At 40.7% G+C, this 18147-nt stretch overlaps 1 protein-coding gene across 1 annotated transcript in view; it reads right to left on the bottom strand.

The window, feature by feature from the left end:
* SANBR (SANT and BTB domain regulator of CSR) overlaps nt 1–18147 on the bottom strand; it is a 56800-nt gene that overhangs the window by 23906 nt on the left and 14747 nt on the right. Inside the window, exons 5-10 of the mRNA XM_058667849.1 lie at nt 17090–17328; nt 13265–13323; nt 9654–9814; nt 4571–4657; nt 4351–4461; nt 2984–3107 (exon numbers count right to left, since the gene is read on the bottom strand). Of these exons, the coding sequence (XP_058523832.1) occupies nt 2984–3107; nt 4351–4461; nt 4571–4657; nt 9654–9814; nt 13265–13323; nt 17090–17328 (781 nt within the window). The remainder of the gene's footprint in view (nt 1–2983; nt 3108–4350; nt 4462–4570; nt 4658–9653; nt 9815–13264; nt 13324–17089; nt 17329–18147) is intronic.

Here is an 18147-nt window from a genome sequence, read left to right as displayed (position 1 = left end):
TGGGTCATACTTGGCAGAGTCAAGACACTAACCAGCATGCAAGAGAACCAGTTCCGGGAGTAGATTCTGTTGGGGAAGTATGGGCCCAACCCTGCAGAAATACAAGTCCTGCTAGTTAGCTCAAGAGCTGGGTGGTGATGGGCTGAGCTAGGTGTGACCAAGGAACCTGACATCTCTTATGGTTAAGGAACCAAAAGCAGTCTGGGCAGGTCAAGGCAGCAGCACCCGAATGTGCACCCAAAAATAGGATGTGGGGTGGGTCAAGCTGCAACTGGAAGGGGGTGGACAGGGCAGGGCCAAACAAACCTCAACTCACAAGGAAGAACAGAAATCAGGATGGAGCACAGGTCATGCCAAACTAGGCTGTTACACCGACTGGTAACAGCAGGGATATTAGGTATATTAGGGATATTAGGCCACAGCATCAAAGGCAAAGGCTGATACAGGTGAGGGGCTAAGCCAACTGGGTCAGAGCAATCACTGGCATGCGTGTAATCTAGGGCTGGGAATAGGCTTGGTTGGGAGCTGTAAGAGTGTACCTGGTCTGGATATGGCTGTAATCTCCCTTGGCACAAGTGTGAACTGGACCTGGGTACACCTAGCCAGGCTAGACGCCAGCACCATCTGGTGCTCTGAAGGACCTGGGTAGATGTAGGACAGACTAGGCTAGGTCTCTGCCCCTACTGAGCCATGTGGGAGCAGTGTTCGGGTATGGACAAGCCTTAGTTGGGCTGAAACATCCAACAATAAGAACCAGAATGGAATGAAGGCCATCAAGGAGGGATGGCTCATAGACTCACCAGTATGCGCAAGATCTGGCAAAGCGAGAGGTTCTGATGGAGGAGCTTAGGAAACTCTTCTGTTGGGACAGTCTCTACATGTGAGCGCAAGAACCACGAAAGGGAGAAACACAAACAGGCCAGAAAAAGATACCCACCAGCATACATTTGGCATAGGTAGGGGGCAGACCAGGCTGAACCTGTTCACATCACCTGCTGGCGAATCCGAGCACCAGTACAGAGTGTGGGTCAAGCTAGGTATGTTCGTGACACAAACCAGTGTACATTATGGAATGCCAAGGTAAGGTGAGCTGTACCAGATGTGGCCACAGCGCCCAAACAGCACACATGAGAACCAGAGAGGGAGGGGGCAAAGCCAGCAGGGGGAATGTGGGCTCCTCTGCTAGACAACCACTCCCACTGGAGAGTGTGAGCTGGGATGGGGCAGACCAGACCAGGCAGGGCTACAACACCTGTGGGTCTCATGTGAACTAGATCAGGGAAAAGCCAGGTTGGGCTGACTGTTCTGACTGGTGCAAGCAAAAATTAGCGTGGGTGAGGGTTGGTTGAGCTTTGCTGCAGCATCAGCTGGCAGAGGTTGGCACTGGGGGCTAAATCTGTCAAGTTAAACTCCAGAACCACCTGGAAAGTGCATAATCGGGGAGTGGGAGTGGTCTAGGTGGGAAGTAGTGGGTACCTCCCTCTTGGGTTACCACTCCCACTGGAGAGCATGAAAACCAGGACAGGAGCAGTGGTGGTTAGACAGAAAGTTACCTGCCAGTATGTGTGTGGGCTGGATGGTAGGATTGGTTGGGTTGAACTAGGCTTCAATGCCCACTGACATGTACGAGAGCTAAATGGGATGTGGGACAGACTGAACAAGTCTGCAAGCATGGGAACCAGGGCAGGAGGCAGGCCTGTGGAGGTTATGGGGAGTGGTACCAACTAGGCTGCAGCTCCCACTGGTTTGTGTGAGGACCAAGTATGAAGTGGGCAGGATCGGGCTGGACTGCTCAACCATTGTTTCGCGTGGAAGACAGGGCTGGAAACAGAACTGACCCAGCAATTGCAACGACCAGCATGTGCATAAGCTGACTGGGGCGACAGACTGTGTCAGACCCTGTACTGGCAAGCACACACAAGAATCAGGTCTGGGATCATCTCAGACAAAAGTTTCTTTGGAGATCCCTCCAACTGAACTGCTGATCTCAGAATCCCAACCATGAAGAGACTGTGTCAGCCAGTGAATTTTGAAGAGATTTCATCGTGATTGGAACGGTGAGATTGGCAGCAATTCAGAACTGCTGAACTATCAAAACTGCTTGAGCAGGACCCTTGGAGCATGCCCCACATTGGGGACCTGGGATGGGTGGGAGGCTGGGTGGGGCTTCTCCCTTTGTTTCTCCCCTGACCCCAGATACAGGGGACAAAAATGATAATAGTGTGGAAACAATGGTCCTACCTACTTTCCTATAGCCCTTGACCCTTTGTACCCTAATCAACTACGTAAGATTATCAAAAAAAAGAAGAAAAAAAATAAAAGAAAGCAGAAAAAAAAAAAAGAAAAATGTATGCTCAAAGGAAAACCTGCATGGAATTTTTCACCAAAGCTCTCTTTATAATGGTCCCAAATAAGAAACACTGTAAATGGCCCTTAACATGTAGACAACAACCAATTCAACAATAAAAATAATAAACTGACACATGCAACAATGCGGATAAATTTAAATGGATTTTGTTAAATAAAAGATTTTAAACAAAACTCAAGAGGGTAACTACTGTTGACTATACAACATCCTAGAAATTTTAAAACTATGAGAAAAATATCAGTGGTCGTTAGAGCCTGGCATGGTACAGAGAACTAATTAATTAAAGGAAAATGTGGGTGATACTGGCTAGAAAAAAACTAAAGGTAATAGAAATTCTTTACTTATTTTCCTTTGAAAAAATGGACTTGGTCACTTAGGCTTCATTGCATTTGTAAAAATTCACCAAAGCACTGAGTATCACTGCAATGATAATTATAAAAAGAAACACGGCAAACAAATGAAACCAGAGGTAAGCCGCGTCTATCAGAACCTTTGCTTCTGCCATTAGTGTCTCAGAAAGATGCTGGACATTACCAAACACAGTCATTAAACTGAAGATCCCAAGGGAATTGCTCTTACAGTCTGCATGGAAGGATCTTGAAGAAAAAAGCTCACCTGACAACATCTTGCACAAGTCAGCCAGTTGACTGTTCCCCATAAGCGCCAATATACATCTCTCCAAGATTTTAATTCTTCAAAAAGACCAGTCAAATATTCATGAACATCCCAAGTCTTATCTCTGGGGGAAAAAAAGGCCTCAACTGTTATACTGTTTTATAAGCAAGCAACATGAACAAATGCATTAAAACTAGTCACTTTTCCCCAAGAATATTCCCCACATGTGTGTAATGTGGACTGTCCTGAAAGGTAGATAAAACTTACTTAGGGGATGTGTTTATTCTGTGGACAAAAAAGGTATGAAAAATTGAATGCCAAATTATTTCCATTAAGCTAATAAATTTAAAACAACATAGCTTGATAAGCCATCTTTTCCAAGTTTTACGATCATTGTGTTTAGCTCAACATGTAACAAAATGTCATCATTTGGGAGTGAACCATCATTTGCAAAAATTTCTTTCTTCTTCTCTGAAACTTTCTGCCTTTCAAATAAACAAATAACAAATACACCTTTTAAAAAAATAGATAATAGGATATTCTAATTTCAAAGAATTCTCGTCACTCACTAAAATTTAACTGAAAGTAATTCTGATCCTCTTGTTAAATTCAATATATTTAAGTATGTGTGGGGTGCTGCTGTGTTGCAATAGATTACGTGGCTGCCAATAACACCAGCATCCCACAAAAGTGCCAACTGGAATTCCACCTGTTCTACTTCCAGCGCAGCTCCCTGCAAAGGTGCCTGGAAAAGCAGTGGAAGATGGTCCAAGTACTTGGGCCTTTACCATCCATGTGTGAGACTCACACGGGTGCAGGGTCCCAAGGCTTCGGGCCGTCCTCGACTGCTTTCCCAGGCCACAAGCAGGGAGCTGGATGGGAGTGGGGCCAGGGGGATTATATGTGATCCCAATGCATTCAAGGTGAGGACTTTAGCCACTAGGCTATTGTGCTGGGCCTGAAAAATGGCACTTTTGTAGGTATGCTAGCAATTCACATCAAACAGCTGTATTTTATTTTATTTTTAAAATTTTTACTAGAAAGTCAGATTCACAGAGAGAAGGAGAGACAGAGAGAAAGATCTTCCATCTGCTGGTTCACTTCCCAAGTAATCAGAGGCCGAAGGTGAGCCAATCTGAAGCCAGGAGCCAGGAGCTTCTTCTGGGTATCCCACATGGGTGTAGGGTCCTAAGGCCTTGGGTCATCCTCCACTGCTTTCCCAGGCCACAAGCAGGAGCTGGATGGGAAGCGGGGCAGCCAGGACACGAGTCGGCGCCTACATGGGCTCCTGGGCATGCAAAGTGAGGACTTTATCCACTAAGCTACTGCACCAGGCCCAAACAGTTGTATTTTAATATTTGCCACACCTTATGTGAATATAGATGATATTTCCATGTTGATCCACATTGATTTTTCCAGGAATGCAAGGAATTCTCCTTTCTGTTTCTTTTGTTAAAAGTTTCTTGCATAAACAGCATCTACAAATCAAAGAAGATACAAAAAATCCAAGCAGAAAATTTTAGATGAGGTAAATTAAAAAATATAGCTGCTTCATAGACCATGACAGAGGTGAAGCACACTCCATACCTGTATAAGGTCGCGGCATTACTCCGAGAATCTGGATTCAAGCACTCAGGATCAAACAGTCTTTCGATCTTCTTACAGAAGAGCTTACTATTAAGAACAAAGAACCAATAAATTAGCTTTCTATGTGTACTTCTACTAAACTTGCTTCATAGTGAAGAAAACAAACACCGACCTATTTGTACAAGATAAATGAACCCTGCGAGAGACAGACTTTTCTCTTGGGGTTTATAATACATTTCTGATGTTCTAACAAATCTTTTAGAGAGTTCACGTATTTCTATCAGAAACATTACTAACAAATATCTGCCTCAGTTCTTCAACTTTCATACTCATAATCAGAGATTCTGAGAATGCAGCAATCTGGTGCTATCAGTAACAAGGTATGTGATCTTGACCCTCTTATTTACAGTCTCTGAACCCTCTTTTCTTTATAAAACGTGACTAATGATACAAGGTTTAAATGATGTGCTTCTAAGGAGTGCCAGGCATAATGCTAAGCACTCAATAAATGTCAACTACACTATGATGCATATTACTAATGGGACTGAATTTTAAGCCTTAGATATATATACTATTAATTCCGAATGTACATCCTGTCTTCACTATTCCTAGATGTTTTCTGCTATTAAAGGCCAAATCTGGACATAGGCATCTATTCTTATTTTCTAGTGTTAAGCACTTGGATACTTTCTTTCTGTCTCATTCTCATTACTGGTCAAATTCTTAGATAATCTCTATATTATCAGTATCTACCTCCAGTGGATCATTCTGATCAGCATATAAAAATAATCTAGTACCACCCTCCTTTTTTCTAAAAAACATTATTATGATGAGAGGGACAGACCAAGATCTTCCATCAGACATATCACTCCCCAGATGATTACCACAATTACCAGGGCCAAGCTAAACTACACACTTCCTGGAACTCCAACAGGGTCTGCCATGTTGGTGGTAGGGGTCCAAGCACTTGGGCCATCTTCTGCTGCTCAGGCACATTAGCAGGAAACTAGATTCAAAGTGGACTAGCTAGATATTGAATCAGCACTCATATAGGATGCTAACCTTACAGGCAGTGGTTATCTCACTGTGCCATGTCAGCCCCATAGTAACTCTATCTAAAAAAAAAAAAAACTCCTCTTGAGCCTACCTCCAATAGTGACTGCTGAAATTTTTAGATTAAACATCTGGAAAAATGTTTACCAAATGCCAATTGGTTGTATTTCTGTCCCTATTATTCCATATACTTGGTCACCTAATGGTTTTTCTTCTTTGGAAATTCTCATCCCTTGGCTTTCCTTTCTACTTCTAGCTTCTCCTCCTCAGGTTCCTCAAAAGCTGCTTCTCTGTTGAGCCTCGAATTAGGTAGCCTTTATCAATACTTTCTTGCTTACAATTTGAAGATGAAAGAAGACCAACAAATTAGCATCAAAAACTAAATGTCTAGGAATAAATACACCAAAAACTGTAAAATACTGCTGAAAAAATTGGGGGCTGGCATTGTGGTGTAGTTGGTTAAACCACTACCTACAATACAAGCATCCCATACAGGTGCCAATTCAAGTCCTGACTCTTCCACTTCTGATCCAGATTCCTGCTAATGCACCTGGAAAAGCAGCAGCAGATGGCCCAAGTCTTTAAGTCCTTGTACCCATGTGGGAGACCGGATGAAGCTCCTGGCTTCAGCCTTACTCAGCATTAATCACTGTGCCTATCTGGGGAATCCATCAGCACATGGGAGAGCTCTGTCTCTCTCATTTCTCTCTCTCCCTCTCTAACTCTGCCTTTCAAATAAGTAATTTTTAAAAATTAAAGAATAGGGGCAGGCAGTATGCTGCAGCAGGTTAGGCTATCACCTGTGATACCAGCTCCTTACGAGGGCTAGTTTTGAGTTCTAGCTGTTCTACTTTCAATTCAGCTCCATAATAATGCACCCGAGAAAGGAGAAGCCTGAAGGCGTGGGTCCTTGTCTCTCACATGGGTTCCCCAGAGGGGAGTTCCAGGCTCCTGGCTTTGCCTGAGGACCTGGTGATCAAGGCCATTTGGGAAGTAAACAAGCATTTGGGAGATCTCCCTTTCTTTGCGTGTGCTCTCTCTCTCACTTGTTGTCTCTCTCTCTCTTCACATCTCCGTAACACTTTGAAACAAATAAATCTTCAAAAGGTTTCAATATTCAAATAAATGGAGGGATATACTCTATTGGTTGAATACTTAAAACATTATTAACATGTTAAATTTTACTTAATTAATCTACATGTTCAGTGCTAAATTTCCATAGATTTGCGGCTGAGAAAGAAAAAAGGCCAATTGTAAAATTTTTGTAAAAACATGGGTGTTCACTCTAGTGCTTAAGACACCTACATTCCACACTGGAGTACCTGGGTTCAGTTCCCAGGCCTGGCTCTAAACTCCAGCTTCCTGGTAACGGGATCCTGGGAGAAAGCAGTGATGGCTTAAGCAGTTGGGTTCCTGCCATCTACATGGGAAAACCAGATCAAGTTCCTAGCTCCCAGCAGAGAAATCTTACTTCACCCTAGAAGGTGTGAGGAAGACGGGAAATATAACCTATCAGGATCATAACTGGTAACTCATAGACAGCAGACTGGAGTCAGCATTAGACAATAGCAAAACTACAAAGGCAAATGGGGGAATCAGGAGTAATCCTAACAACCTCTTAACAGGAGGTCATGCGCATAAAGCAGGGAGGAACCCCAGAGTGGAGCAGGCAGACAGGAGGAGGCTTGTATCCCAACCCTGAAGACTCCCAGATCCTCACCAAGGACTCTCAGTAGGAGCACCAAGGACTACATCCCTACTGCCAAGGAGACCACGGGGAAATGGAGTGCTTTCAGAGGCCGAGGACTCTGAGGTCACCCACCCCCATTTGGATCTACCACATGGGATGGAAGAAGCCCAATTCCTGCCTTGCAGGATCCAAGGTCATTGGAACAACAACCAGGATCCCTGAGCGGTCCGCAGAAACAGAAGAACAGTAAACTTCCTTCAGGACTAGGGAGAGGAGCTTTCTCTGGTCCTTGTCTGCTTCCAATTTTGGGTCCCCACCCCCTCTCGTAATAACCATCAGGATCGCTCCAGAAACCCCTCATAAAAAACAAACAAACAAAACTAGAATAGATAGAGAACAACAAGGAAAGCTTAGAAACAGACAGGATACGGTCAGCGGGGATGCACTTATAACTCACTGGGTGGGACACAAAGATTAGTTACTCCTCACTGGGGTATGGAAGATTTCTCTGCACACCCCTCCTAAACATGCCCACCTAACTGTTGACATATATCCTGTTAGAATTATAGAGTTAGACCACCTGAAAAACAGCCAGGTTCAGCGAAAATGTGCTTCAATGCTATAAACTGCTAAAGACTAAAATTAAAATAGGCATGAGACAGCTGAATAGAAATCTAAGCCATTTTAAGGTGTATAGAACACGGTTGAATATAAACCAAAATTGAAATGTCTATGCAGAAGTCACAGGTTGTGGTTGAGAACCTGTATTTTCCTATTAACATATTGGTTAATCAATACCATGTCAATTAATGCCACAATGTTGTAAATGGTTGGAAATATTATGTTGGGGCTTTTAATTGATTGGGATGATACTCTGCCGGCTCTACCTTCAGACCAGAGATGGTCTCACCAAGAAACCACTGAACTTACCAGGACAATAAGATGCTGGACTTTATGCTTGGTAAATACCTCCAATGAAAGAATGTCAACTGAATTTGAACTATGGAAATGCAACAAGGTGGAGCAATCCGCAGTGGGGGGAGGGTGTGGGGAGGGGCGGGGGGAATCCCAGTGCATAAAAAAATGTATCACATAATGCAATGTAATTAATTTAAAAAAATGAAATGCAATAAAAATATGTTTAAAAAAAAAAAAGTTCCTAGCTCCCAAATTTGGGTATCAGCCCTAGGTGTTGTGGGTATTTTGAAGGTTCATCAATAAACAGGAGCGCTGTTTCTCTACTTTGCAAAGAAACATTTACAAAAAAAACCCTTAAATTCACATGAAATGCAAAACATAGAATGGTCAAGGCAGCAACCTTGAAAGAACGCAAACCTACAGAAATTATTCACATAAAATTATTTTTTATTACTGATAAAAAAATAGACAAATCAACAGAAAAAAATAGGGACTGCAGTAACAGAGGTTGCATCTGATTTACAGTGAAGGAGACACTGAAGCTTAGTGGGAAAGCGGTTGTTTTCTGAATATGCTCATGTAATGTGGTGCTAACTAGATATCTACTGGAAGGAAAAAATGAATGTTGGTCCCTACCTTATGCCACATAAACATATTCACTAGACACAAATAGCTATTTTGAAAAAAGAGTAGAATACCATTACCACCTTAAGGTAGGCAAAGAGCTCTCGCCCAGGATGTAAGAAAAGCTAACCGTGGTCTCATCTAGGAAATCTCATCTAATTCATTTAGTTTCAGGTTTCAAATCTCATCTACTCTAACTCTTCTGTGTTTTGCCTTGATCTCTGTGATAAACGAAGGTGAATACATATATCAAACTGTGATCCACCTGTGATCCACCTGGATGTCCAGCAAGTTCATTAAATAATTTCAAAACACCCAAATTCATCTCTTAGTTTTCTTCACTTCCACCCTTTTCCATCCCATCTTTGTTTTCTCCATTAATGGCGACACATCAACTCAGTTGCTCAAGCAGAAAATCTAGGAAGTATCTCGGAATCCTCTCTCTCTTCTCACATGATTTCACTCACAAGTTTGTCAAATCTTTCTAATAATATAACCTGAATCCATCTACTTTTTCATTTCCTCTGATTCTGCCCTAGTACAAATCCTTCAATTTCTCACAAGATTACAAAAACCTCCTAACAGATGTTTTTCCTTCTTAATATCCTTCAAGTCTATTCTTCACACAGAAATTAAAATGATCTCTTAAAAACACACATCAAATCACATTATTGTGTATCCTATTTGCTATCCCCCAAACAATCCTCAAATGATACAATGATGTTAACCTCATATCAGTAGTCCTCCTTTTTATATCAATGCCACTCTGCAGCTTTAAAATTAAATTTAAAAAGTTACCTCCGGAATTTATCTTTTTTGTCCTTTAAATCATCAATTTCATTGTGTGTGAACAAATCTGCTATACGTGTAAGAAGATTTGCATTGATACAGTTCATGTTGCATGGGGTAGCTACTATAGCATTCATATTTTTGTGGCAATACTGAATGCACTGTTCAACCTATAAAACAGAAAACAAAATAAATGTTGCAAATAGTAGCATGAAGGACAAGGCCATAGCATTACTTTCTAAGATGAAATTTGTTAGAAGTCTAATCCAAGTATTGCTAGGTACTAGCTACTAACAGAGCTTGACCTATTTGGGCTAATCTACACCGTTCAAAGTGGTCTCAGCTGCTTCATTTTGTGAAAACACGTATCTAGAAAAAATATTTTCAACCTTATTTAAAACAGTAATTGGGTTAGCATTGTGCACAATGTACTGCCTATGAGGCCTGCACCCCATTAGTGCCAATTTCAGACCCAGTTGCTCCACTTCCAGCCCAACTCCCTGCGATGTGCTTGGGAAAGTAGAACATGGCTCAAGGACTTGAGCCTCAGAAACCTATGTGAGAGATATGGATGTAGTTCAAGGTTCCTCACTTTGGTATGGCCCAGCCCTGACCCTAATGGCCATTAGGGAAGTGAACCAGTGGATGTAAGATTTTTGATCTCAAGCCCAGCGGAATAGCCTAGTGGCTAAAACCCTTACCTTGTACGTGCTGGGATCCCATATGGGCACCGGTTCTAATCCCAGCCACCCTGCTTTCCATCCAGCTCCCTGCTGTGGCTTGGGAAAGCAGTAGAAGATGGCCCAAAGCATATTTGACTTTTTCATAAAAATAAATAAATCTTTTTTAGATTTTTTTAAAGATTCATTTATTTTTATTGCAAAGTCAGATACATATAGAGAGGAGGAGAGATAGAGAGAAATATCTTCTGTCCAATGATTCACTCCCCAAGTGAGCGCAACAGCCGGTGCTGTGCCGATCTGAAGCCAGGAGCCAGGAAACTCCTCCAGGTCTCCCCCATGGGTGCAAGATTGCAAGGCTTTAGGCTGTTCTTGCCTGCTTTCCCAAGCCACAGCAGTGAGCTGGATGGAAAGCAGGGTAGCTGGGATTAGAACCGGTGCCCATATGGGATCCCGGCACGTACAAGGCGAGGACTTTAGCCACTAGGTCATGGCACCAGGCCTATAAACAAATCTTACAAAGATTTTTGATCTCTAACTCTGCCTTTCAAATAGTCTCTTCAAAGTATGTAACAATGTATCTTTCATAATTATTACAGATACAAATTTTAGTCTATATATTTAAGTGTATAGGATAGGTGACTTCCTGCAATTGAGCTGTTATAATTTCTCTGACAAGTGTAAACAAAATTTTAGTCAGCTAAAGGCTGTCTCAGTTTTATTGGGTTTTCTCTGTTTCCTTCTTCTCTTTCCAAACTGAGATGTATTTACTGACTTTAAAAGCAAGAGGGTAAGTCACATATTCTTCCAAATATTTTACCATTAGCATTAAAATTACTTTTTTTTAAGATTTATTTATTTATATTACAAAGTCAGATATACAGAGAGGAGGAGAGACAGAGAGGAAGATCTTCCGTCCGATGATTCACTCCCCAAGTGAGCCGCAACGGGCCGGTGCTATGTTGATCCGAAGCCGGGAACCTGGAACCTCTTCCTCATCTCCCACACGGGTGCAGGGTCCCAAAGCTTTGGGCCATCCTCCACTGCTTTCCCAGGCCACAAGCAGGGAGCTGGATGGGAAGTGGAGCTGCCGGGATTAGAACCAGCACCCATATTGGATCCCGGGGTGTTCAAGGCGAGGACTTAAGCCGCTAGGCCATGGCGCAGGGCCCTAAAATTACTTTTTAGGTCTTAGATTTTAAAACTCACAGGGTAAGGACTCTCTCCGTTTCTATTTTTTCTTCTGTAGCCATTCCCTGTACCAGGGTGGCTAAATGAGAGAGGTTAGGAAGAGACAAGAAAGTAGGGAATTAGAAACACTCCAAATAACAAAATTTTAAAAACTTCCTGGGCTAGGTGTGTTGGTGCAGCAAGCTAATCCTCTGCCTGTAGCAATGGCATCCTTTATGAGCACAGGTTCTAGTCCTAGTTGCTCCACTTCTGATCTGGCTCCCTGTTAACAGCCTGGGAAAATAGTGGAGGAAGGCCCAAGGCCTTGGGCCTCTGTGCTCCTGTGGGAGAACTGAAAGAAGTTCCTAGCTCCCAGTTTCCTATCGGCACGGCTCTGGTCATTGCAGTCATTTGAGGAGTGAACCAGTGGACGGGATATCCCCCTCTCTTTCCCTAACTCTTTCAAATAAAATACATAAGTGAAAATAAAACAAAACAAAAACAAACCTTCCTATCTGTCAATATAGCAAAGAAGTATTCTGCCCTGTGAAATTTTACCAGGAACTAAAAGCAAATATTTAAGTACTGACCACAAAAATCATATCAAATCATGTGAATGATAAAGAAATTAAAAAGAAAAATAAATATATTTAATGTGAGAGCTTAAAATATATACATCTATATTGCACTTTTATGTTTTGTCTGTTACAGCTAAGCAAGACAAGTAATTCTGTGATACACAAAATTATATTCATAGTTAGGTATCTGTTCTTGGTTTACTGAACCATAAATCAAAGCTACATAAAATGGCTGAAGAAACTACTTAAACGGCAAGTAAAATATATTGCCATCAATTTTTATTTAATTTGACTATAGGGAAAAACCTCTTTTGGGGTCAAATTTATTCTGGATACTCTGAACACTGCTTGCTTTCTGGGCATAATAATACATACAACTACACTAGTCTCAACTCCTTACCAACAAAACAAAGTACCCCAAACATCTGAAATTTATTCTATTGAAATTATATTCTTGAGTTAACAACCAATCTAGCAAGATGGTTTAGAACTTTCTAGATATTTGAAGAGTAAAATATAGTGAACAAAAGAAAATCAATTTTTTTAAAGATTTAAACGTTTTTATTGGAAAGTCAGAGATGGGAAGATCTTTTGTCCCCTGATTCACTCCCCAAGTGGCCACAATGGTTGGAGCTGAGCCGATCCAAAGCCAGGGGCCAGGAGCCTCCTCCAGGACTCCCACAACGGTGCAGGGTCCCATGGCTTTGGGCCGTCCTTGACAGCTTTCCCAGGCCACAAACAGGGAGCTGGATGGAAAGAGCCCGCTAGAATTACAACTGATGCCCATATGGAATCCTGGTGCATGCAAGGCAAAGACTATAGCCACTAGGCTATCGTGCCAGGCCCAAGAACATAATTTTTAATAAATACTTATTAATTGTGGGTGAGTGGCCTAGAGGCTAAATTGCCAGTTGGAAAGCTCACAAAACATGCTGCAGTGTCTGGGTTAAGTACTGGCTTTGCTTCTGATTCTAATTTTTGCTAATCAGCATCGTGGGAAGCAACAAGAGATGGCTCAAGTAAATGGGTCCCTGTCGTCCACATGGTAGACCCCCAACTAGGTTCCCAGCTCCTGATTTTACCAGTGTGGCTCAGCTCTAGCCATTGTAGACACCTGGGGAGCGAACCCATGGATAGGAGTGCTCCCTGTCTCTCTGTCTCTCAAAATAAATGAAATTAAAGAAATACTTACCAATGAATCCATTTTCAAAAACTCTGAAGATATAAGAATTGAAATGATATTTCCTGGTTCTAGAGAAGAAGAGAAAAGAATAAAAATCCTCTTTTTATTTGTAACTTGGTTTCTCAGAGCAGGCTCCCCACCTTGAAGAGGATGTACTTTAATAAGGACAATTTCAAATAAATTTATTAAACCACACAGATACAAAAAAGAAAACTCTACCTCATATCTAAGAGTATAAAGAATATGCTTAGTAAATCTGCCCTAAAGTTGGTTTTGTATCAAGTAACAGGACCTGAACTAAAGACATGGAAAAGTCAGAGTAAGGAAATCTAAAAAAATGATTAATGAGCATACTTGTAAGTGAAGTAATTATAAAAAACATCTTGATCCTGGCGCAGCAGTGTAGTGATAAAGTGCTTTGCCTTGCATGTGCTGGGGTCCCATATGGGTGTCAGATTGCATTCTAGTTGCCCCATTTTCCATCCAGCTCCCTGCTTGTGGCCTGGGAAGCAGTAGAGGATGGCCCACTGCACCTGTGTGGGAGACCTAGAAGAGGCTCTTGGCTCCTGATTGGCTCAGCTCTGGCCATTGCAGCCACTCGGGGAGCAAACCAGCAGACAGAAGATCTTTATCTCTGTCTCTCCTTACCTCTGTAAATCATCTGACTTTCCAATAAAAATAAACATTTAAAAAAATAAACTAAAAAGAGCTCATTGTTTGCTACTAAACAAATACTTAATTAAAAAAAGATTCTGAAAATAAATTTTTTTTCTGCTCCTAATGTGTGAGACTTCAGATACATAGAGAAGGAAAGAGAGTGACAGCTGGACAACAGTAGTTTGAGTAAACCAGTCATCTCCCATGAGGCATATTTAAGAAAAATAAAACACTGTAATATTCTGCGTTTATAATATACTAAAAATTCTTCTAAATTCTAAATACTAGCAATTTTTCCTATACTAAGAAGACAATGTTTAAGATAAATAATTCCAATCTTATTCTACTAAGCAATTCTAGACCAAATCTTCTGAAGTAGGAACAGTGAAGGGAAAAGAGTAGATGGTAAAAAAGCTCTTAATGAAATTGCTGTATACCTCATACCAGTTAAGAACCAATGACTAGACTACAACACAATTAAGTGAAGCATTGTGGTAGTTTTCTGGTTAGAATAAGGATTGCTTTTATAAAAGTTCACATTTGCAGGCCAGTGGTATAAAGCCAAAGTTAACAGAATGACAAATCTTAAAAGGGTTGGGGGAAGAGAGACAGAAAGAGAGAGGGGAGATTGTGATACAACGGGTTAAGCTACTGTACCTTTTGGGATGACTTGTCTCATATCAGAGTATTGGTTCGAATTTTGGCTATTCTACTTTTGATCTGGCTTCTTACTAATACACCTGGCAAGGCAGGTGTCAAAGTACTTGGACACTTGCCATCCATATGGGAGACCCAGATGGGAGGCCCAGGCTCCTGACTTTGGCTTGGCTCAGCTCTGGCTATGTGGGCATTTGTCTCTTCCTCTGTCTCTCTTACACATAAATAAATTAAAGACAAACAAAAAAAGACAACAGGATAACTAGCTTTGTTCCATTTCTTTTACATTTACTACACTCATAAATGCCATATCAAAAATACATGTTCTTTCTACTTACATTCATTGAGTATTATTTCACATACATGCATAGCTGCATTAGTTTGGTAAAAATTTTGATTTAGCCATCTTGTAATTTTTCTTTAAGATTTACTAGAAATATTTTCTATTAATTTGGCTACTAGAATATAATAAGTTATAAACTTTTCTGGAAAACTTTCATATCAGTATTGATATATTTACCAGAAAGAGTTTAATATTTTGGTATTCCTAGAAATAGCAACTCCATTGCACTAAAATCTTTATTAAGCAACAAGTATGACTTTTAGTGCAAGTCTCTGTACACTAAGACTTGCTTAGCAATTATTCTTGTTACAGTTAAGAACACTGATTCTCAAACTTCAGTCTCAGGACCCCCAAAGCACTTTTGTTGATGTGGGTTTTTCCAATCATTATTTATACTATTAGAAACTAAAAACAGAAAAAAAATCCTTAAATATTCATTTATTTTAAAAGAATACTCCTAATCCTCTATCATGTCGACTTTTTAACAAATGTATTTTCCAAAATAAAAGCAAGTTAGAATAGTATTGACATTTTTTGTAAACCTCATCAATCTCTGACCTAAAAGACAGCTAGATCCTGTTTCAGCATTCAATTTTTGAGTAGCCTTCTTTGATGTTACTCTAAGACTGAACAAGTGGGTAGTTGTAATGGCTTCTTAAATCACAGCAGTGAAGTTTTCCTGCTTTGTTAACATCAAAACCCCATCTTGTACTTTCTTTTTTTTTTTTTTTTTAAAGATTTATTTTTATTACAAAGTCAGATATACAGAAAGAGGAGGAGAGATAGCGAGGAAGATCTTCCGTTCGATGATTCACTCCCCAAGTGAGCTGCAACGGGCCAGTGTGCGCTGATCCGATGCTGGGAATTAGGAACCCAGCTTGTACTTTCAATGGCTTTTAAATTCATGCATGAAAACATCAAGCTGGGCCCGGCGGCATGGCCTAGTGGCTTAAGTCCTCGCCTTGAACGCCCGGGATCCCATATGAGCGCTGGTTCTAATCCCGGCAGCTTCACTTCCCATCCAGCTCCCTGCTTGTGGCCTGGGAAAGCAGTGGAGGATGGCCCAAAGCTTTGGGACCCTGCACCCGTGTGGGAGACCTGGAAGTTCCTGGCTCCTGGCTTCTGATCGGCACTGGCGCAGCACCGGCCGATACGGTCGCTTGGGGAGTGAATTATTGGATGGAAGATCTTCCTCTCTGTCTCTCCTCCTCTCTGTATATCTGACTTTGTAATAAAAATAAATAAATCTTAAAAAAAAAAAGATTTATTCAAAAAAGAAAAAACATTAAGCACTGGTCATTTGGAAAACAATGGTCCATTAAGTTAATGAGGATCTCCAAATGTTGAAACATTTCCTTGTCTCTCTCTCTCTCTCTCTCTCTCTCACAGGTCACATTTGTTAATACGACCACCAATCTCAGTAGAAAAGTCCGTGTTATGATGAGTTGTCACGATCTTGGAAGCAGGTAAGCTTTCTGCATTCTAATTCCTCATCTGAAACCAAAATCGTCAGTAGTTTCCACTTAAGTGACAAGTTCATCTTCAAGAAAATGTCTAAAAAAGCAACAATTTCTCCTAAGTGAGAATGGTTTTCAATTTCTGAAAACTTGGCTGGGTTAGTCCATGACTGAAACAATTCCTCCAAACAACCACGGAATAATGGTGCACAGCAAAGTGAGTTTCCCCCGTCATCACAAAGAGTATTATCAGAGATGCATATCCAAGGGTCAAGATTTAATAAAACCAGTAACTTTTTACTGCTTCATCAGCAACATTCAAGCTGTTCTTTTCTCTTCTCCCTCTCTCTTTTTTTTCTCCCTTTTTAAACTATGAGTACTTTGTGTTGAAGAATGCAATGACTATAGTTTGGTCCTCTGCCTTCCTCTGGGGGAAAGCTCTAACAGTTTCACTCATTGCTTCTGCACCATCTGAACATCTTGAAATGATTCATCAAAAAGGGTGTCCAGGACCTCTGTGGTCCCTTTACTACTTGTTGAGAACTGCCAATCCAGTACATTTACTGAATGCATTAAGAGACCAGTTTCTTTAAAGGCTGTTGCTGATATGCACATAAATGCTAAGGCTCCAGCAGTTTTCTATATTCCACTTGTGGGCTGAAATAACTACTGGGTGGCACACAACTTTTGCTACAAAATAAGCAACAGATAGTCTTTTACCTAAAGCAGGCATCTCACAATCTTTGTTCTCTTCAGTGTTCCTTTTAACATATTTTATCAACCAGTCGAAAATGTGAACATCACAATGAACTGAAATGTCCACTTCTTCCCAGCGCTGGGCATCCATAGAAAAATATTCTGCAAAGTACTTCATTTCTGATATCAAAAGATCTCGTGGGCAAATAAAGTCTTCTTTCAAATTTTTTGCTTCATCACATACATGGATAACCACGTTTGGCCTTCATAAAAAAGGTTACACAGAAATGAAATTATTGAGAGTTTTAGTCAAGAATATAAACACTTAGTGTAGTAGTAAGAAGTTTTTGAAGATTTAGACCACAAATAAGTTTTATAGGACTTGACATTCAGAATTTTTCAAAATACTATTAACAACCTGAAGCCATCTAATATTACGACTAATTTTAGTATCCAAGTAAGATAAAACTACTTTTACTAAAGGACTAATTTTCAGTTTAAATTTAGTTTAATTATATATTAACTATAACATTTATCAAACAATGCCAAAAATGAATATATTCTAATTTTTGTAAGGAACACAAAATTGTACTTCTAATTAGGTGATTATGAATATGAGAGGAAAATTATAATTAGCTATCACATTTTCATACTTGGAAAAAAAGAAAAACAGTTAAAACTGTATATGAAAGAATTATATTAAAACTTAGCATGGGGCCCAGCATGATGATTCACTGGCTAAATCCCTGCTTTGCAAGTGCCAGGGTCCCCTATGAGTGCCGATACCGGCTGCTCTACTTCCCATCCTATCCTGCCTGTGGCCTGGGAAAGCAGTGGAGGATGACCCAAAGCCTTTGGGACACTGTACCCGTGTGAGAGACCCAGAAGCTCCTGGCTCCTGGCTTTGGATCAGCTCAACTCCGACCCTTGCAGACACTTGGGGAGTGAACCAGTAGATGGAAAATATTTCTCTCTCTCCTCCTGTAAATATACCTTTTCAATAAAAATAAATAAATCTTTTTTAAAAATCATGGCTTAGTTTTCATTGGAATACATTTTGCTTTTAGGTTTATAGAAAATAA

The sequence above is a fragment of the Ochotona princeps genome, chromosome 8, assembly GCF_030435755.1.
Source record: "Ochotona princeps isolate mOchPri1 chromosome 8, mOchPri1.hap1, whole genome shotgun sequence".
Taxonomy (NCBI): Eukaryota; Metazoa; Chordata; class Mammalia; order Lagomorpha; family Ochotonidae; genus Ochotona; species Ochotona princeps.
This window is presented reverse-complemented; position numbering and strand designations above follow the sequence as displayed.